This window comes from Andrena cerasifolii, chromosome 2 (genome assembly GCF_050908995.1).
Source record: "Andrena cerasifolii isolate SP2316 chromosome 2, iyAndCera1_principal, whole genome shotgun sequence".
In the NCBI taxonomy this organism is placed as follows: domain Eukaryota; kingdom Metazoa; phylum Arthropoda; class Insecta; order Hymenoptera; family Andrenidae; genus Andrena; species Andrena cerasifolii.
In genome coordinates this window covers 16,429,877-16,452,630 of record NC_135119.1, presented here as the reverse complement: position 1 = coordinate 16,452,630, position 22,754 = coordinate 16,429,877, and the positions used below count along the sequence as shown (strand labels likewise).

At 43.9% G+C, this 22,754-nt stretch overlaps 1 protein-coding gene across 1 annotated transcript in view; it reads left to right on the top strand.

Annotated features, from left to right (window-relative positions):
• The first annotated feature begins 1,780 nt into the window (after positions 1–1,780).
• LOC143366403 (uncharacterized) overlaps positions 1,781–22,754 on the top strand; it is a 76,719-nt gene continuing 55,745 nt past the window's right edge. The window contains exons 1-3 of the mRNA XM_076807472.1: positions 1,781–1,804; positions 12,615–12,672; positions 17,335–17,458. Of these exons, the coding sequence (XP_076663587.1) occupies positions 1,781–1,804; positions 12,615–12,672; positions 17,335–17,458 (206 nt within the window). The remainder of the gene's footprint in view (positions 1,805–12,614; positions 12,673–17,334; positions 17,459–22,754) is intronic.

Here is a 22,754-nt window from a genome sequence, read left to right as displayed (position 1 = left end):
AAATGAATCTATATATATATATAAATATATATTTAAATTTTAGGATATTTAATTGTATAAGTGGTAAGCCAATCAACGAGCTGCGGGGTGGCGGCCGATTAATTTGTCTACTGGAACCGCGTATCGACGAAACCATCCCTCGGCGAATTTCTTTCAACGTTGACGCGTTAATCGATGCGACAATCCACATCCACGTAATCAGGAGAATGCTTTCTTTGAGTCATCGGGGCAGTGTTTCGATCATCGGCGCGCGAAGAACTTCCAATGAGCTTCGATAAAAGGAGTTCCTTCTAAAACTTCGATTCTACTAAAGAAAATAGTAAGTTATCCACGGTTTCTGAGTAATTCTCGTTCAAAAAGAATACGGACCTAACATAAAAATTCAATTTTCAAAAAAGTTCCGTCGTCCACTTAACAAAGAAACTTAAATTACTGTCTCGTTAGAGTAATTTTCGTTTCTACTTAATCAGCACCAAAGCGATGCACAGGAGGTGGAATTCCTTCGCGCTCCATTATCGAATTCTGCTTGGGAAGTTCATTTCGTAATAATTCGCGTAATGCTACGATATACATATAAGATACACAGCTCGCCAAACGAAAGGAAACGTCACTGAAACCATCCAATAGCGATCCAAAATGGATCGATCCGTGCGCAGAAGATCAGAAACTAAGTTGAGAGAAATAGAAGAGAAGAAAACGGCGCGCTTAGTCCGATTTTTGCCTGTCGGTTTATTTATATAGAATGTCTATTCGTCCTTTCGAGAGGAGCTCACTGCCGCCACGAAATGAAAGGTAATAAGGAGATGAAAGGGGAAACGATAGTAAAAGTGAAACGATCGACTTATGTAGGCGCACGTAGACTCGTATACAGGCACACGCTTCGCCTCGTCTACCTGTATACGTCGATACCGTGTTTAATTACGTATTTGACGAATGCCATACACAAGTACCTCATGATACAAAACACATGTACAAATGTTCATACGTTTTCAGAATATTAGCTAATTAATAAATAATTAATATCCACATTGGGCTTTACCCCCTTGGCTTTCTCCTCAATGGATCTTCCCTATCCCGCTTATTTTGTCAATTTCCTTCGAAGAAAATAATTACGATGGGTAATTAGCATCAACAGAAAATGGAGCATAGATCGACCATCGTAGAACGCTGTCAAATCTGGTATTATGGAAATCTTCTGCAAGTATATTAAGAGCTCCAGTGGCGCACCCAAAGGGGGGCGGGCAACCCCCAAGGAAGGGATTTTGTAAAAAGAAAAGAAAACTGGATTTTATTCTTAAATAAATTTTTATGACCACCTAACGAATTTTATTGAGTTTGCATTAAAAATATTTTTATCCCCTGAACTCGGCTCCTCTCAAGATTAAATCCTGAGTGAGCCTCTGAAGAGCCGAATATGCAAAGTGTTAATACCTTTTATGTCATCCATATCACGTAGGTATACCTCAATTTCACCCCATCATAGGAAAATCCACGAATTTCCATTTCGCCAACGCGTGCGCCCAGGCAACTGTGCACCCAAGCTTCTGTCTGCCCATGTATTCCTTCCAAAAAACTTTAATTTACTGCAACTTGCAAAGAATCGCGAATAGCGCAAGTAAAACTCAACTTCGCTCGCTGCTTGATCCTCGAGGGCATCAGGCCCAAAGCTGCCCGTGAGTTATGGGAAACGATGATCTCCATTTAACATGGAAACTATTCATTACGGGATACTTCTGACGAGCCAGGGGGGACGTGTTCCACGGCCAGCCAAGATTGAACGATGGAGTACAGCAGGCAACACATAGTAAGTAATTTACGCGAACACACTTGAGCACCTGTTTTTGCACCATTCGTGATTCAACTGCTTAGCAATCGTTCCTTTTTTCTATCTCTCTCTCTCTCTCTCTCTTCCGTCGCCGACTGCAACGCGAACAGTTTCGTTTCCAGGGGTTTCATTGTTTACAGACAGTGTATTCATACGGGATTCCTCGGCACGATAGCTCCTTCCATCGTTGCATTTAAACTCGTTTTCCCGATGCGCGTAACTCCCGCTGGAAGAAAAAACGAACGAGAGAATAACTCCGAGCCCCTTCTTATTCCGCCTCCCCTCTCGCATCCTGTGATAAATAGCGAGATTACGAGTCTACGTGTCGGCCAATGAACGATGCCCTCGGCCCGTGGACCATATGTTCCTCCAAGGCTGTGAGAGAGACCCTTCGCCTGAACTTGGGCCACGCTCGCGCGTGAACCGCGGCCTTTAACAATTCGACCGATTATCCGGTGAAATATATAAAACACATTTTTCACGCGCTACGAGATTAAAGGGAGGAGGACGCGAAAGATTGCCCTTCCATATTTCACTATCACTTTCTCCCCCTCTATCTGCCCCTTGGCTGAAAAACTTTGCGTCCTTGTCGTGTTTACTAACCACGAAGGGGACGCGGTCCCTTGAAAGCCGACGAACAAGTGAGTGATTACGAAAGAATACACCATCTTTTGCTGAATTTTATCACACCACTTAGCATTTACAAGAATCCGTCCTTTGTACGAAACTGCAACTGTCGGAGGGATTAAGGTGAGAAGTCGCGAATTTATGCTGCGACTAATATAAATTCGATTCCTTCAGAGATTTTCTCGTTGGGAAGACTTTGTAACTTCAGATGAATGTGGTGATCCCTTTAGACGTCTAAAATGCATCTACTTATAAAGAAGCTTCAGCAACACCCCGTTTCTATTCAAGTATCCAACACGGAAGGGGTTGAAATTTAATGAAGGCAACCTCCGACATCAAAATCGTCTATTAATCTGTTCGAAGTGACCAAAACGTTAGGCAGTTCTCGACTTCGCAATTTCCGTCAACGTCTCATCCACGGTTCCCTTTAAATCAGAAACCCCCGCCATCCGGGGGTTCGATTTTCGGTTCACCGATCCGTATCCGAGGATTTTTCCCACAGCGAAGACAGCTGTCGTAATGAGTTGCATCCTCACGTCTCCTCTCCTTTCTCCGCAGCTTTATCTACGCTGGCTGCCTCCCCAGCATTTTTCGGGAGACGATGCACGCCCTACGTGACAATGCAGGTTCCTCCGCTTCCTTTATCGCGCCTCCGGGGGTGAGAAGAGAGGCTCGACGAAATTTGAGAAACGAGCCCACAGAAGGGCATAAATCGTCCCGATAACGCAGATAACGGTAAACTCGATCGGAATACGCGATTCAAACGGTGGCTCCTGGAATCGCTGTGGACTGCGAGCCCTTCCTTCGTTCCCTTGTTCGATGGAGCTTGGCCTTCTTTTGTCCGCGCCGGCATAGAAATCTTTGGTAATGGACACTCGATTCCCTTTGAGAAAATTTTCGAGCGATCTTGGTGTACAAATGTTCTTAGTCCCTTTGAATATTTCATTCTTAAAAAATTTAGGATTTCTTGGGAATTTATGGGCGGTACGGAATAGTGTCGATGTACTAAATTTAATTATACATTTTTGGGAGGCATAGTAATTGGTATTAAAATATGCTATTGTGGAACGAGTATCCTGATGAAGCTGTGAGGTGTCAAATGGTCCTCTGAATAATCAAGCGCAAAAAGGACCATTCAACTGCATAGCTACAGGTTCCACATGGCCAGGAGCAAGCGTGAGGTAGGTTCTGCGTATAGGTAAGAAAGAAGTTTCAGCGTCATGGAACTTCCCGGATTTCTTCGTGGCACTTGTGGGGTTGAAAGGTTGAATTACTTAAGTATCCTCGTGTTATTGTATCGTACTTCATCTCTGTTTTATCGCCTTATGCCTCATCACCTCGAGAGAATTATGGGGAGGCGAAGAGCAACTTCGTTTACCCGACGACTTTTCCCGAAATTCGATCGATAAATCTGTCACTCTTCCCTTCACGCTTTGGGTCCTCTTCTCCCCTAAGTAAGCGAGTGAGAGAAATATTGTTTGGACGAACAAATACTTTAGTATCAGAGGATCTAATTTAGAGCTACTCGTTGCGTTTGATTAAATCGAAAGGTGCATTTAATCCCCAAATGGTAGGATCCACTGTTCATCACTTTAGTAAATAAAAATGGTAGTAATTATCTGTTTTCAATCCATGAATGACAATTCCATTTTAGAAGCCAAGTTGCTGTTAACAGTTATCCAACAGGACAAAGAGACACCGCGAAAAGTCAACGAAAAGGAAAGGAAAAATAAAAAGAAACGGGAAGAATAATTGACCACCGCCCTTATCGCCTCCACATTATCGTCGTTACTTAATCTTATCTCGCCGCGGGGCGGGCCCAGGCCTATCGATCGTAAATCATCCAGGTTCGTGATTCGTCATCGTACCGGTACGCTCACAATTTCCGAGGAGCGGATCCCACGCGGATGATGCACATGTCGCTTAATTTTCTTCCATCCAAAACAGCTGGCTCGTGAAGACCACGTTTATCAAGACTTCTTTCCCAATTATTGAGACGTTCAACAAGCCTGTAAATTTTGTAATATCCATTTATATTCACCCGGTATAATCGACTGGAAAGTTACACAATCACCCGTTATTTACTCACGATGGGGTAAAAGTGGAGCAGTTCCTTAAATAGAGGAATGTATCTAAAAACCGATTAATAATTAGTTTTAATTTCTCGCATTGAAATTACCTCAAATGGGGGATGCCTTCATAAAGTTGATGGTTGCTGGCACGATATTATACAGCGAATGGTGCACTCGAACCGCAACCAGATTGTTGGCCCGTGAAAGGATTTCGTGGATGGCTAAGTGGTCGCTTGCATAACGCTTACATAGTGCAAATAATAAGACGATCATCGGTGCGATTGTTCCACGGAGGAGGTCGGTGAAAGCGGCTGGAGAAAGTCGGGGATAAGTGGCCGCGGCACGTTTGTAATACTCGACGTGGGAGACGTTCAAATTCTTTGTCTCTCTGTACAGAAGCGTCGCTGTCCGTATTCCTGGCCAGAAGGAAAGGGCCCGCGAGTTTTACAAGGTCGTTGAGCAATAGGTGTAATAAGTGTCGCCGTTTCGGTCTTAAACACTTCGCTGCGGTCGTTCTTACGTGTGTAATGGCAACAGAGATCTTAGAGGGAACCGTGACGCAGGAGCATTGGCTTCGATCCATTTTTATGTGTGTACAGAACTACGAACAGTCACGGCGTGAATTTCACTTTTTCCTTTAATCTTTCTGAGGTTCTTTTATCGTTGGAAGATAGGGGGAGAGAGTTGCCGCAAGTTGTGGATGAAAATGCTTTTGTAATATGGAGGAAACATTAAAAGTTTAAGTGGGTAATAAAAAATTGCTGCGAGCTCCATTATTTTGACAAATAGTTTCAAACGATTTTTTGTGGTACGCATTAGTGTTCCAACGACGCTAAATTTGTAATATTCAGATGAAGGATAAGTTCGAGTATTTGAAAATTTAAGAATCGCTGAAGATTAGAATTGGCAGGCAGGAATAATGTAAAAGGTGTCATGTCATAACTGTATAACTTTTTTCCATGGCAGTTATTAGAAAGTGTATGGTCTAATAGGGCATCAATTTATACTGAAAATACACGCGATTCGTGTCAATGCTTGCTGTGTAGAAAACGTGCTAACTGGGATGTGTTATGAAACAAGTAAACGATTAGCGGTAGTACCTACGCTGGCGGTGAGTTCAATGCTAGACGTGTGAAAATCTAACATAACTGTCGTAGGATAATTTTGAAAAAAAGACTGCAGATCGGGTTGCTTAAAAGTTCACAACTTATGTTTATGTTAAAAAGGGACTACCGAGAAGTATCTACAATCCATGCAATATTTCTTACTTACTTTACTCTATAAATTCACTCCTCGGAGTATTCAAGTACAATTACAAATTACCTTGCACATTGGAGCATATATTTATTATAACCACGAGCGAAAACAATTCACTCGCAATATTACTCATTTCCAGTCGGTTACAGAAACTAAAACAGTAAATTCGAATCAGGCAATAATCCTGACATCCTCGAATCGATCCGCCAATTTCCCACTCTCGCATCAACCATTTTCCATAGCTCCAAGATATTCCACTGCCCAAAGTGTTTTAAACCTCCTTCCACCGCAGAATGTTCAAACTGATCCTTCGGCACCCCGCTCCCTACCGATCCTCTTCCATCCATGATAGATATCTACTCCACGCCCCCCGAGAATCTGTGACAAAAGATTCTGCCCACCCCGTAGATGGAAACGGCGAGGATGCCTGGCATTCCATCAGCGAGGGAAGAAATCGCGGCGATCCACGGAGACTCTCGCGAGATCGCAGAATCGGGACAATGCGGCTACACCCGCGGGCCCAGGATTCGGGGAGGGCCCCCTCCGCGGCCGCGATCGCCCCGTGGACAAACAAAGTCGCCGACGTCGACGTCGGCGTCTGTGCACATAGACGGCGGGGCCCTTCGTGACTCGGTAGCATCTGCCTGCGTTTTCGTTGCCGTAGTTTGCGCTTCCCAGGCTCCACGGGATGCACCTGGTCCTCGATGGTGCTGGTGCATTTGCCTTCTCTCTCCGTCTTTCTCCCCTCCCCCTCTGCGTGCTCGCTGCCGCGGCTCTAGCTTAGGAGAGACATGCTCTCGTGAACCTGAATAGCGCGATGGTACGGCCCAGCGTCGGTTCAATGCCGCTGCAGCTCGTTGTAACAGGCCCTGCCCATCGTTTTCGAGATTTATCTGCGCTCCTCAACCACCTCTGAATGCTCCAAGTTGTCGGACCTGAGCCAGGGGAATCGCTGGTTTTCGTACTCGCGGCGCCCCGAATCAGTCCACGCTGATTCTTTAGATCTGGTCGCCACGATTTTTGATAATCGATCGAGTCCCGATTTTAGGGGGTGGTTTTGTTTGTGCGTTCTATACCTAGTCTTCGGGGGTCTGTGAGATTCATAGAGGGTTTTATGTATTCAGTTTTGGATGTGGAAGTGATGGAGGAACTTTGTTGGATCTCTTTTGGTCTCTGCTCTTGCTAGGTGTTTCATTTATGAGATGATATTAGGAGGGGTGCACTCAATTATCCGAATGAATTAGAATATCTGCTGTCGAGCACCTTGCAGAACGATTACTTCAAAAAAATAGAGGATCACGTATACGTAAATCTCCTAAAGCTTTAGGCTTTCGAAGTGATGTATTTTTAGCCAGAAAAACGAAGATGTCGTCCAAGTGAGCCGCGGCTGGGTAACACGTGGTCGAAAAATGTCACCGTCGAGGTATGTTCTTTGAATTCTGTCTTTAATGACTTCTTTCCTCGCGAGAAGGGAAGCCGACTCTACGCGAAAACTTGGCATCAGTTTTATTATGACACATCGCGTTACACCCAAAAATATAGAAAATTTTACTGCACTCTTATATGCCTTGATTAATTCACGCATACTGAATTTTCCACTTAGGGTTCACGCGAGTTGATTCCTGAAGAGATGAGTAATTGGTCTCACCGGGCAATTTAGATCAAAATATTTACTAGCGTACGCGGTACGTTTCATATAAACGAATATAAATCCTAAACCATAACGTAGTACGGTATCCTGTAGTAATTCAGGTACCCAGAGTACGTTAACATTTCTGTGATAGCAGATTCTTTCTCCACCACAAACTGTATTACAGCGAAAACGTGTTACTGCTTATTAATCTAGTCGCGAAACAAAGAGGTGTTCTCCTCGAGTGCATAAAACGTTTGCAACCCTCGCGATATGCGGTTATTTACACGTATTTTTCCGGAGCTAATGATCTCTAGCTCGATAATAACGATTCCGAGCTGGGGTTGCGGAACAGCAAAAATGTAGCCAGCCCCTACGGAAGCTTGGAGCTGGGACGACGATGCGGCATTAGTAAAAACGCGATATTGTCTGACTCAACAGGTTGCAGCCACCCCCAACCCCGCCGTCCCAACACTTGCAGTCCTATGCCACCCCACACGCCACCTCCACTCGGCGCTGCTGTATTAAATAAATCTGACGATGGGGTGATTCCTCTCCCTTTAGTCGGATTCGTAGGGTAACAGAGTGACGCGCATAACTCATCAGGAATCTAATCAATCTCTGCTTCTCCTTTCTCTGCCTTATGCTTCTTACGACAACTTGTCATGATGACAAACAATTTTTTACGGATCCTAAAGGAGCGTATCAAAATCTGAGGGTCTCATTTGCCTCACAAGTTACTAAACTGGAGAGCTCTGTGTACCTACATTCGTATTATAAAATAAGTATTTGATGATCATTGGGGAGGTAATGGAGAAAAATTATAAAACTGATACTTGTTTTTTAATTTAAAAAATCAGGCTTTACGAATTTGAATTCTCTCACGGAAGTCCCAAGTAGTATTATTGTAGGAAAACAAATTTTCACCTGCTCAGGGATGTCCCATTTTCTAAGAACCATGGGTGGAACAAGCGTCCCCCGAAATCTACACGAATTTCGCCGGTAATTTCTTTAAGAATTTCTCTTCCCATGCGTGGCAGCGTGTTCTCGTGTCGATACCGAGCCGCCCTCAAACAATACTTTTTTCTTGTCTCCTCGCAAACACGACGTCGCCCGTGGTCGTTACGAAAGCGGCGCGCCATGTGCAATCCACAAGACTTGACAAGAGCGAAAATCCCAATCAGCTGCTCGCCAGATCCTCGAGCAAACAAGGGATACCCTCGACAATGGGATTGTGTGTTGTGTGCCGCTCGTGAGTGTGCGCGCTGTACATCATAGTCCGGCACACGTGTGCCTCTACGTGTATACCAGCGCACGATCTCCTTGCTACGTAGGAATCATTCGTTTTTCGAAATGCACCGGGGCGAATCGTGTGCTCGTGCTGCTTCGCGAACAATTTCTACGCCCGAAGACACTCTCGCAGTCTTCCTGCTGCTTATCGCCGGCTGATAATCGATATACAGGGAGTTTCATGGAACTAGGACAGGTTTACCGTCGAAGCGATTCGAGATACGAGATACGAGACGTGATAAGACCGTAAGGTATTCAATGCTTCACCTTCCTACGTAGCCGTTATGCATTTATGTGCATGCACGCGGATGCCAAGTGCAAGTGAAATGGAGTGTACTTTACATCACATTACTATACCACGTAGGTGTTTGTTTTCACACCAGAAGGCTTTTTTCAGAAAAGATGTCAGTGTAGAGATATTGTAGTTTTCAGGTCGGCAAGTACAGTCGCGAATAAGTCTAAAATTGTTTTATATTGGGTGTAGCGATACAGATTTTGGTAGCTATTGAATTTAAGAGTGTAAATAGTTGTGTGTTGTTTCAATATTTCAATTCAATACTCTATTCAATACGGTAGTAACAGTAAAATTTAAATTTTCGTTCGCCTCAGAATCGTTTGTAATACAATTTTGATGTCTTTGGGTGTCGAATTCGAGCGTGACAGTAACGGTTCTTAGCACTTTTGGGTTCTTATAATACACCTCTGCACGTGTGTATAATGAATAACGAGACGTGCTGCAGAGATTTTTGGAACCTCAGAATTCAACGACTTTTATCGGATGAAATCTGCTCTGGCCTTCCCCCAAGATTGAAATTAATGTTAAAGGAACGTACTTTTCCAGCTGGTACCCCTTTCCTCCTAAAATCAGTGCAATTTACTCGCCCAAGAAGAGTCCATTTACGGGAAACGATCCAGAACCCTTCCCACCAACCCTTTCCCATGCAATTTACAAGATTGTGCGCTAAAAAGGTGGTTCGTTTCACCCTCTCCCCGCGGACACAAATCTCGCGAAAAGGAGGCCCATTTGGCGCAAAAGTTGGCCTCTTTTCTACAAAGTTTGCCCTATCGAACGTCAATCTGCACGACCCTTCTCGATTTAACCTCGATATCGAAGACCTGTGACCTTTCCTTTCCGGAGTGTCGTGATCGAACCCTTTCACCTAGCAATATTTCACGTTCCCTGCCGCGATTGTTGCCTTTAGAGCGATCGTAGTTACGCATCAGGCTTGTGAACAGTTCTCTGATCTTCCACCAGCCCCATGTTTCTTTTATTCCAGTGGAACGAAAGCTTGTATCGTAGTCTGTAAAATATTCGGGACGATAATTGGAGGAAACTGTACGTGTATATTTGCCTATGGCAGTCTAATGGAGTCTTGCTGATTTTTGTAACATTATTTATTGCAGCTTTCCTAGAAAACGAGATATGTATTTGATAATCTACGTAGCTGAATTGTAAACAATTTTTCATTACTTTTCAACCCTCGCCTCATCTACACTTACAGTGGCTCGCATTAATATTCGGACACTTTTTAAAATCGCATAACTTTTTTAGAATTGGTCCAAACAACTTGAGTTTTTTTGAGAAGCTAGAAGGATTAGTTTGCTAACTAACGCGTTTCGTCGTTTTGAAAAAAAATGTATTTGGTTGGAATAGCGAAAAGAATAGTAAAGGTCGATTTTTAAACTTTTTTTTGTGAACTTGTAATGAAAATTAAAAAAGGCGTTTTTAGATTGCAGTAAGCTGTATACGTGCCTAAAATTTCATCAAAATCGATTAACGTTGCTCCGAGCTACAAACGTTTAAAGATCGCAGAATAAGGTCGAGAATCGCGAAAATTCCCGAAATCCGATTAATGCGAGTCACTGTACGTTACTTCTTGAATATTCTAACAACCGCTGCCGATAATCGAGGGGCAAGGGGGCCATAAACACACGCGCAGCAAGTTGTTTAATATTGGCTTGTAAACGCTGCGTTCCAACGAATCTTTCATTCATCACCTTCCGCGTAATAATGAAAGATGCCTGAAACGCAACGTTTACAAGCCAATATTAAACAACTTGCTGCGCGTGTGTTAATGGCCCCCTTGCCCCTCGAGAAGCAGGGGAAGAAGAGTTCGCGTTCCTCCCTTAATAAAGCCCTGGCTCTTCACCTCGCGTCCCCTTCCCTATCGAGGCCTCAACACACAAGGACAGGGCGTTTTTCCTCTGGTTCAGGAAATCCAACTCTTGCCGTGCCTCTGCCGACGGGTTCCCACGGAATCCTTTCCGACGTTTTCACGTTAAAATACGCTTCTCGCCGGTGATGTGTCGTGAGCACACGTGCGCCCGGGGAGCAGGGGCCTCTTTCGACCGGTTAAAGGAATCCGTTTCGACGGGAAGCCACGGAAAAAAGGCTTGCACGCATTGTCACGATAGGGCTGGGAGGAGAGCAGATCCATTTTGCGGGCAAATCTTGACGGACGTGGAAGCGACGGTTCGTGTTTGACGATCGCGGGGCCACCGTTTCCACGCCAGGAATTCAGAGGGTTCGCCAGGGAAGACACAAAACCGGCGGCGGGCATCGATCTGCTGGATCTGCTTCTCTGCTCCCATGAAATTTCGAATTCGTAGAAACGTCCGCGTCGCTGTCAGATAAATCGAACGGATATAACGGTTTTGCAGGCTTCTGCGTTATTTGAGACGTAGGAGGTCTAAGGTTACCGGTATCTTTTGAATACAGTAGTTTACAGTAGCAACTCAAAGTAATGATTGTGTAGCTTCATTCGGAACTAATAATGTATATTATCAATCGTCATTCTTGCGTCTATCGCGAATATCGTCGTTATTTATTATTCACGATTCTAATAAAGGCGAATAAGTATCTCACTTTTTTTCAAGTACCACGCATTCGGCGTATCGCGACCCATTAAACTCTGTCACGGATTTTTACGTTCCCATCGTAAAAGGTGAGGGCAGCAGAGCGGGGGGAGGAGTTAAATCTCGCCGCCCCCAAGAATTTAAGGTGACAGTTGTTGCGGCATACGGTGCCGGCAACCCCCTTGAAATCATCGAACCGGAAGGGGGTGTCTCCAAGGGCGAAAGCAGGACGCAAGTGCACGGGGATCGTTGGGTCAGGCCCTCCGGATTCCTCATTCATAAACGCACTTCACGCTCCTTCCTCTTCTTCTGCTCCTTTCGCCCGATCTATGGACAGGATATCCTTCGTACTCCTGAATCGATGACCTACATCCCACGAACATCCCCCAACACCCTCTTCTGTTTTCCTAGCATCCATGGGAACGAGGAAGAGCTTAATCAAAATTTCTTCTCGGCGAGTGTATTTAATTTTTAATTGTGTGCTTGCGACTTATTATTATAATATCAGTATTATTACGGGGTAGTTTCAAGTATCGTTGAGAGTAATTAATTTTATGTCCTTAAGGTTTGGATTATTAACAGTGCCTATTGCTGCCTCGCAATTACTCTAATTTTACTTTTTTGAAGGAGTAATAGAGTCGTAATAATAATAATAATAATAAATTTTAAAATTCAACGCCAGCACTGAATTCATTTTGGGGATGAAATTTGCAGGATAAAATTTTGCAGGAGTGTTACGGTAAATGTAGAGAACAGCGATCGGTGCGCTTGGTCTTCCAGAAGGTCAAGCGTACCGACCAGAAAAACAGCAATGTTTAATTTTAATATTTACATCCTCGAATCGGCGACACCGCAGGCGCCGCATCTATACCGCGTCTGCTACCGCGCGCGATAGTACGTTCCTATCATTTGACGGTCACAGTCTGTGTTGTGTTTGCGAAGAGAGCAGGACGCTTTCCTCGACGACGTCCTGATACAACGTGTCCGTCGACGCGCTTGATGCAGTGCCGTGGTTTATCGACAACCTGTCGGCCTGACCTGAGGATGACGTTGAAAGTGGACGCCCTTTTCTCTTCTACGTGCCTCGGCGGAGTTGTTCTACGTGGCCACTAGAGGTGAGTCGGAGTTTTACTCAAGTTTGCACGTTTGGTTAGATTACCAGCATCCCCGGCCTTCGTAATACGTCGTCTGTGGTAACGTTCACTTGACGTGGTATGGTAGAATATTGACAGTTAAGGGTGTACGACGTAGAGGACAAGAATGTTGTACTTTGAGTTTAACTCGTGGTAGAATAGAAGCAGAATAACTACCTCTGCCTTCCGTTAAGGCACTCCACCGACTTTTTGTTATAAAATAAGCGTCAGTTTTGTAATACGTGCTGGTATAGTATTCGTCAATTTCTTTTTACTTAATTTTGTTTTTAACCGAGGTCAACTCAAGCGTACCCATCATTAATATAAGATGAGGAGTCTTTTAAAGGTGCCAAATTAATTGGTGCTGCGCCGAGTGATTAGCCCTTTCATTTTCTGCTAGACTAATAACTGACATAATTTTTCACTTTAAATTAAGCGAAGAATAAGCTTCAGTTTTTAAGAAAAATGAGCTTGATAATTGCTAGCAGCAGATGCATTTGATAAACAAACCTGTGTTTCAGTTATTATAAGTCTGTCGTAACCCATATTTAGACTGTGTTCATAAAAATAACATAAATATGTGTAGTTAGAATGTTACAAAGGATACTCGCGTCATCTTGACCATTCAAATATGCCGCGAATAAATTGCAGAACCGCAGGCACTGGGGACGCATGCGCGGTCACGCAATGCATTAGTTGCGTCTAAGCTGTTGAATCGCGGGCGTGTTGACGTGTTTAACGGGATCTTTATTAGTTTATATCGTATTAAATATGTTCTCCAAGTATTCTCTGTTAATGAAACGTACCATAATGAAGCAAAGAATGTCTTTGGGTATATCAACTTTTCAAGAGAAACTTTCAAAACTTTGTTTACGTCCACGAAGACGCTCGACGATTACTTGGTTAACAATGTAAGTACATACATCATTAGAATCTAAAAACATCCAAAGCTCTCTTTATAATCGTATTTCAGTGTATCGCTTATATCTTAATAATTGAAAGGTTATCTCACGTATGTGTGTTATTATATCTTAATAATTGAAAGGTTATCTCACGTATGTGTGTTATTATATCTTAATAATTGAAAGGTTATGTCATGTATGTGCTTTTTCGTTATTCTAGTACATATGTAGAATCGATCATTGTAGGGATCTGAGCACACCAAGGTGGGCGTGTGCCCTAGAGTCGTGATGTCCTGTAATTAGTAAAATAGTAAAAAAAATTACGCCAAGTACATGAAATCAAATAAGTCACAAAAAATAAAAGATAATAATAATTACAGAATAAAAAAAGATGTGAAATGAAAATGAGCTGCAAGTACATAAAGGTAAAGATAAATACAAATAAATATTTTAATACGAATAAATATTTTATCCAAAATACTTGGCGCTGCGAAACAGAAAAAATGTTAATTGTCCTCGTATTAATAATTTACAATAACTCCCTTACAATTTAAAATACATAAACATATACATATACATATTAGAAACGCAGTCAGATTTATTCTACATATATTTAATTCTAATGTCACACATTCATGAACGCACACAAAAGGAAGAATGAAAACGATTAATGCAATTTATACATATTTATTCAGTTTAGCAACACCACTTTATTTTATAAATATTATTATCTTCTATTTTTTTGTGATTTATTTGATTTCATGTACTTGGCTTTTTTTTTTTACTTTGAAGTTTTTTTATGGGGATCTCACTTCTTTTTACAAAGATAATTTGCATAGAGAATCACTTCAGATAATTTTCAATATTATAAATTATTATTATATTATTAATTGATGACTGAATAATTTTGTCATCCTCTCAGGATTATTATTTTTTTTAAATATATTGTATTGTCATCCAAACTACGCACGCCTGCAAAGCTTCAAGACAATTGGATTGGTGGAATTGGTTTAAATTGTTTTTTATCATTTAAATTAAAAAGAAATTCATTTATGTATATATTTGTAAAAACACGCTTATAACTTGGTTATAACTTGACGGTAAGCTGTCAAAATTTGGAGTAGATTGCATAGTGAAGATAGCGATTGACGAACGAAACATGTGTTAGTTTCGTTTTGGCTGAAGGTGTGCGTGTAACGCGTATATAAGTATTATGTTTGACGAAAAATTTCTTGAAGAAGGAGAAGAAGAAGAAAATCAGAAAATCTTACCGTTTCTAACAAATCCATGAAACGATATACGGTATCTCTCTCATGCGTGGACTGATATTATTGAAATTGGTCTTATTCGAAAGCTTATATGCGGTTTACATAAGAAAAATGCCTTTAAATTTAGAAAATATTACAGGCGTGATGAGATATTAATGAAATAAATTTCAGGTTAGGTTAGATTAGCCGAGCGACGAGTAAATGATAGCGGTAGCGACAGTCGACATAAACAGGGTGTCGAAACATGTACTTGGCGTCGAGACGCTACCGCGTCTCTAGATAGAGAAGCACATTTAGCTATCCGTACCCTCTCGGGGATCTGTTCGCACAGCACTTGAACGTGCCCCGAGTAGCTCGCCAGACTTCTTCCGCCCACAATGCACCATAGTTCTACCCTTAACAGCATAGAGGACGCGGGGCCACGGTAGCCGCGACAGCTTTCCAAAGCAGCTCGTTTACGTCGATTAATCGAGCTGGTCTCGTTACAACGCCGCATTCTACCTTTCCCCCGCGAGTTTGGTGGCCGTCGATGGTTCTCTGCAGTTTATCGACAACCTGTCGTCCGGGACGGCGGACGGCGCCCAAGGGCAAGGGAGCCCTTCTTCCAATTGATCGACGCTCACGGAAGGTCCGAGGTTTATGTTAAGAAGGCGAACAGCCTCGTTCAACCTCACCGACCTGGAGGTGCCGGCACACACAGAAAAACGACCCGTGTGTGACGACGTCAGGCGACCTTTTTGTCACCGTGATGCGGTTGTGGTCGCGTGCCCAACCGGAATCAGTCTCCTCTCCCGCTCCCTCGCCTCCCCTATTCCTCTGCACGCCTTGGACAGGTCCAACCTGCGTGCAGAGGGGGGTCAATCGAGGATTAACCTGGTTACCCCCGGGGTGGATGATACAGGAAATGACCGGGGACGCAGGTGCCTTCCGGTTTTCGCTGAAAAAGCCCTAGGAATAATATGGTCAGATTTGGCGATTCTACATCTTTCTTACGCAACTTTGGGACCCTAGAGATCTTGGACACCTGATTTGGGGGATAAAGAGGGGTGGGAAGAGGAGGGATTGTCGGAGAGAATTGTTAGGTTAATTTTTTAATTATTATACTTCGATTTTGGGAGGTGGTTGCATGACTGACGTGGAGGTAGGGTAGACCGGGGGCGATTGTAACAGGGGGGCGATTTTAACGCGTTAAATACCTCGGAACTTGTCCTTACTGATTTAAAATTGTAATATAAATACTCTCTTGCATGTACGTGTTTTCTCTATTTTTTAATATTTAATCTGGCCATTTTAAAGTAATACTGATAATTACTTATCACTTTTAAGTGCCTTGTTAATAAAAATTTATAATTTACGTACAAAAACCTGGTCAGGGACGATTGTAACACTTTCTCCGCTTCTCATTTCTTATTAATAACCGGAATATTACTTGACATACAGCGAAACTGTTGTGGCTCAAATAATGTCAGATAAGTAAGTAATATTTTCGTAAAAAAAAACTCTTGTTGTAACTGTAACAGTTTTTGCGTAATCGTATTCCAAAGTCAAAGTGTTACTACCGCCCCCGGTCTACCCTCGTATTTAATTTCTTCATCTGCAAAAAGTTGCACTCATTGAGGTTTTCTTTATGTAGGGGAACAGTGAAGGTCTCACAAAACTCGTTTCAACTTCATTTTTACAATTTTAGCTTCCTTTGTACCAAATCTAAGGACAAGAGAGAATATTACCTATATTTCTCGAACTATTCATTCCTTCCAGAAATATTTCTTTGTAAACAGACGACTAAAGTTTCCCTGTGAAATTTAAAGTTTCACTCGAAGTACTTAGAAGCATTCTTTTCCACGCTGGAACATGAAGTTTAATTACTTATCAACTACTTGAAGGTGAGTTTTCCCTCCGGGGGAAATTCCCTTGTAGAAATCACCATCGAGAGCACACCATTCCTGTGCCCTCTACATTTCTAATTTCATTTTTCATAAATCAAGGAAAGGGCCCTATAAATTCAAATTGTCTACAAAATTCAACACCACTAGTCCACCTTTCATTCTTAAACCACCACCCTCGCAACATAACCAACCTGGAACATTAAACCACGCATTTCGAAACATTTGCATCCACACCCCCGCGGGTTGGATTTTTATTGGCTCGTAAAGGCGGTCGTTACCCAGCCACGGAAGATAAAATCAGGAAATCAATCATGCACCGTCGTACTGGCGGCCCAATCGACCGCGTAATTCTCTCGCAGGTGTCGTGAAATTGCACCGAGTGGTCAGCACTTCCAGGTGCAAAGACCTCGCCCGAGCCTCCACTTAATCCCTCGAATAACAGTATCTCGGTGCAGGGTGCTTGTCCATCATCGATACCCAAATAACTTGCAAGCTGCAAGTTGCTTAAAAGCCCCTCTGCTTGCGGCAATATGCCTAGCTTCTTAACAACTGGTAATCGCTCATGCTCGTCCTTTTTACTTCGAACAGAGTCGACGACGAAACCTGACGATCCCTGTACCCTCTCGCCGGTACCGTCGCGGACACCAGGAGAATTGTTCGGGGAAAACGGAGAAGGAAGCGTGGTTCGGCGATCCTCCACGCAGGCAAACAGGTGAGTTGTTAAAACACCTTTTTTTCTGCGCTTGGCCCTGCTTCGCCACCCCTTTTCTCGGCTAAGGAGCCACGGAATTGCCGGAGTTTCCTCCGGGCGAGTGAAAACTCGAGGCTACTCGGTGTACACCGGCATAAAGTTTACGAGGGCCGGGGGTAAAATCGGTTTTATTGGCGTGCAGCCGGCTTCTTGGAAATTCCCGGGCAATAAAGCAATTAAAATCTTCCCACCTCTCTCTCGCTCCCGCTGCTCGGCCTCGCGCGCCTTTGAAAGCCCGAGTGCAATTTAGAGTTTTCCAGGGAGAGATCGAATAGTATCGGGCGGAAGAGATCGTAAAGGAGACGCGAATCAATGGGCGGCTGTACCTGTCCGAGGTGTACCTAACGGAACGCGAGCCTGAGAACTCGCTAATTGTCCCTGGTGATTTATTAAATCCTCGCCAAGGCGGCGTTCAAGTAATGTCTGGATAAATTTGCGTAGTAAATTTGCCGGGCGAGCGGGGATAAAATAGATCCCCCGGTAACAAGGGGGAGGGGTTGCAGCATGCCTTGTAATTTACTGGCAACAGAAAGATTTGTGTGAAATAGGTGGAACATGAAATTAGTTAATCTCTGTGGTAGTCGACTACAAGGTATTTCATTTATCCTCGAGAAGCTTGATGTATTTGAAGTTTAGCACGATAGCCGCGATGTTAAGTCGAATGCACTTTGCTACTCCAGAGGAAAGGTCGAATTAATTCAGTTTCACATTTGCAAAATTTCCTTCAAAGACCTTCCCTCTTATTTATTCCTCGAGAACGAAGCTTCCCACGAAAACAATTACTCCACAATCCCGGCTCAGATTTTCAAACAGAATCACCCCTTTCCAAATCACACTACGTATTTGCAGGCACCCTGTATATTTTTGCAATCAATAACACGTGCTAACCTTCGGACGCTTAAAATCTTATACTTTGCTCTTGTGCTTCCACACCTTGAATATGGCTCCTGCATATGGAACCCCTACCACCATTGCTATGTCAAATGTCTGGAGAGTGTTCAGCATAAGTTTCTGCGTTTTGCTGCGTTTAAAATCGGATCCCCCCTCTCTAGAACCTGTCATGACTACGAACCGATCTTAAAGCTTAGTGGAATGCGTACCCTTGAGCAACGCAGATTTATGTGCGATATGGTATTCATTTATAAGGTGCTAAACAATTATATACATTGTACCGAGATATTGACACTTTTCAAACTACACGTACCACCTAGGATACTGAGAAGGCTTCCCATCTTCCATCTAAATTCTTATAAATCTACCTTCAGTAGTGGTATCATTATCAATAGACTATGCAAGTCTGCTAACAAAGTTGAAGCTCTGATTGACTTTTTTTCCGGATCCCTATATACGTTCAAGAGCGCAATAGCTAACTTAGTAGACGACCTTTTACCTACTTAGTATATAAGTTATCAATAATTAATTCCAAATTATATCACTCGTGTCTGTACCAAAGGGTAGTAGCCGCAAATAAATATTATTATTAATAATCCCGATCCCAGAGAAGTATTTATACGCGCCGAGCGGCGTTTCGCGATAGCGATCGATCGCGCCCAATTTCCATGGCACAAAGCAAAAACGTCACTAATCCCAGTCTCGGGGAGCGATTTATTTTCATCAGGGAATCGCATGGTCCCCGGCTAAGCGGAGCATCGAGAGGAACGTTACGCTAACAAACGTTAATTTGTGCCCTCACGGTCGATGTATCGAATTATTGTGGGTTTCGAGGAAGAGGGAGAGCAAGAGAGAGGGAGCGAGAGAGAGAGAGGGATCTCCCCCTTAGCGCGTACACTTTAGGCCAATCGTGAATCAAATCGCATTAGCCTCGCAGATGCATATTCATGGGAAACGTATGGCAGATTACACAGGTTTCGTTGCACCCCGCCTACCGGCGGAGGGGTGTTTTGCATCCCTCGGAAAAGGGGTTCCCGGGGCATATTTATCGAGGCAAAACGACGTCGTAAACGCGCGCTACATTGTGCCTCTCGCTTTTCGTTACTTGTGCCCCCCCCCCCCCCCCCGTGCTCCCGTTCGTCTTACGATTTTCAAGTCTCCACTTTCCTCCATCCTTCTCCCCTTTTGGTTCTTCCCGAGGTCTCGTCTTCTGACGCCATTCGCGCTCCAACGGATGGAATTCGATCGACTCGCGAGCCCCCCCTCGAGCGTTTCGTCGTGACGGGACAAGCTTTTTCGTTTCTTCGCGGGAGAAGTCTTTCTCTATGCCGATGGGACGTAACGGATTCTGGAGCCGTCGTGTTTGGCGCAGAATTTGACGGGACAGTAATCGTGCTATCAGATGGGGGAAAGTGATACGGGAGGAATATGCGCTTTTGAACGGTGGTTTGCGATTTGGGCGCTGAGTAGCCGCGAATCTTTTTCATTAAAAATGAAGTATTTATTTTATAAAAGAAACACTACATTTTTTGTACTTGCTACATGATCCCGCCTTAAGGCGGTGACCCAGAAGGCTGCTCTGGGGAGCCCAGACGTCCTGCAAATTGAAAACCGACATCGCATTCGGTCTTTCCATCCCCGAATTAGACTAGTCTAATTTTTCCAACTGAGTTAAAAATTCATGCACTAGAGAGTTAATATTATTCCACTGACAATTCAGTACGCAGGGTTGCCAGGCGTACTGAATAAATGGCGGCATGCTGGCATATATGACGTCGTACATATCTTCTCTTTGGTACATATCTTATATTTGGTTGGTGACGCCGTGACGTCATACCAACGCTAAGCCAATCGAAACCAAATGACGTCATATATACCAGTACGACGTACTGGACTGCCTAGCAACCCTGTCACTACGACCGCTTTCGTATATCGACCTACATTGATTTACATTACTACATTACTCTATATCGATACAATTCACTCGTGTGCCTCTGTTCGGTGATAACTTGACACGTTCCATCTACTCTTTTAAAAACTAGAAACACCCACGTCAGCCAGTATCAGTATATAAAAACAAAATCAATCAAAAATGCCATTCATATGTCCACCAATGTACATGTAGCCCAGCCAAAACGAACACCAATCGCGAACCACCGCGTAAGAATTCACGATTCGAAACACAGAACCAATTCCAGGCACAAGCTTAGCCACGATGCGGGTATTTTCTATCTCCGCGCGGTGGAAAAGCTCCCCGATCTCTCCCCCTTGCGGAAGGGGAGGAAAAAGAAGTCCAGACGAGAGAAAAATTGGTTGGGCAGAAGAGAAGGGGGGCGAGGGGGTCGGATGATTATCCGAAGTTCATCGGTCCTCTTCACGAACACCGTGAGCCTCCTAAGCCACGCATTAGAAACATCCAGGCGAAGTTATTCAGGTCGCGCGACTCGTTTTCTCCTTCGGCCAGCGTGCGCCGATTTCTCCTGTTTGCGCGCGCGCGCGTGCGTCCGCTCTGTCTGATCGTGAATACCACCCGAGGATTATGGGGTGCGAGTGTGACGACCCGGAGGTCCTCGAAGACCATCCACCTCGTCCTCCGCCCCCTTCCGCCGCCTTCATCTTCACGGCCGAGTCTTTACGACCGTTGGTTACGCGAACATTGTGTCACCGATGGGATTATCCCTGCTCCTTTTTCCACGCCAGGGGGAGAAGGGGTTACATGATTTCGCATCGAACGCACCGTGAGTCGCGCCATCCATTCACACCCGAGGATACTTCCAGGAGACGCTGAGCCGAAGGGCAGGGCTCGTTGATTCGAGGAATTGCTTAAACCACGACGAGGAGTGGAAGTTGGAGGAATAGTTTGTAAACTTGAGAATTTATGGTAGTTGTGAAATCACCTGCGAGATGCAGGTCAGATCTTTGAAGGGGATTTTCATCATCATTTATTCTACTCTCCTCAAATTCATCGAAGCTACTACTTATGCAGGTACCAAGAAATATGCTAACAAGAAATTCCCAAAACTTTCATTTACAAATTGCTAGATACCGATGTTTCAGAAATTCAAATCAGGTGATACTTAAGGACATGCGTCACGCTACCCCCAAAATCCAAAAGAAACCCAACGTAAATCGTGGGGATTTCCCAACTTTTCTTCCACTCGACAATTCGAAGTTCGAACTGTCTTTTACAGTCATTGCTAACACGTGCTGTGGAAGTAGGGAAATCCGGGGAAAGGGTGAAAAACTCGGGTTGGGTACGAAGCTTGTAAAAGAACGTTATATGGAGGGGCCCCAGTGGCTCGTAACGCGTCGCCCCCCCCCTCTCCGAAAAACGGTGCCTGAAATAATATTTCCGCTAAAACAATAAAGATTTCGAAGGGGCCCGGGGAACAATAGACGTGGCCGTCTACCTGCGGGATTTCGTTGAGGCTCGCGTCCAAACGAGGCACGAGAGCTTTCAGGAAAACGGTAATGCGATTAGTCGCGCGGGCGCAAAGTGAGGCGTCGCTGGCGGAAGGCACCGTTTGTTCGGCAGCATAACTGTTAATTCCCTACCGAATGTTATTTGTTCCGTGGGCCGTTTTCCTCCGCAGCATTGTTTTACAGCCACGGTATTAATGTCATTTGCGGATTAAGGCGGCCCCGATCGATAGGACGTTTGGGAATAAACCGCTTTTACCCGGCTATCCGAGCGTTAATTAGGCGTGCTGAACGCTTTCGGGGGAATTATCGCTCGGTGCAAAATCGGCGCGCCTTAACCCCCGTGAGCTCGAGCTCTGTCCAGGCGGTTGCAGCCAGTGTTGTTGAATTTTTCACGAACCTCCGGGTGGAAAATTAGACTATCCACGAGCAGTGTTCGTAATAGAGTGTACTCCTAAGTGAATCTATGTAGATTGGATTTGGAGGGAATGTAAAGAATTTTTATGGGATGGTAAGTGTTTAGATGTTGCTTGTGGTTCATGAGTATACGATTAAAAATGCATTGCAATGGTTATCGTGGATATATGTACAAATAATTGTTACTGGTATTTAAGAACGTGGTTGATAAGAGATATATTTCAGTATTCGAGTCTTTTAACTCCTCGTAACCGCAACGATTAAATTCTATATGAAAGCTTCTCTTAAAAGTCATTTTTGAGGCAGACCCTTCCTGAACTTGGCCGCAGATATTATCTCGAGAATATGGCCAGAGTTGCTGCTTCGCTGTATTAACATTGTTACGTGCAGAGGGTGGAGAACGAGGTTTTAAGAGGGTGATAGCGTTGGCCTATCTCTCTTATTAATTTTCTTCATCTGTTCTATCGTGGTTGCTTGTAATTTATCGAGTTACTCGGGGGCTCTGTTTGATGCTGTATCGTTGGATCGC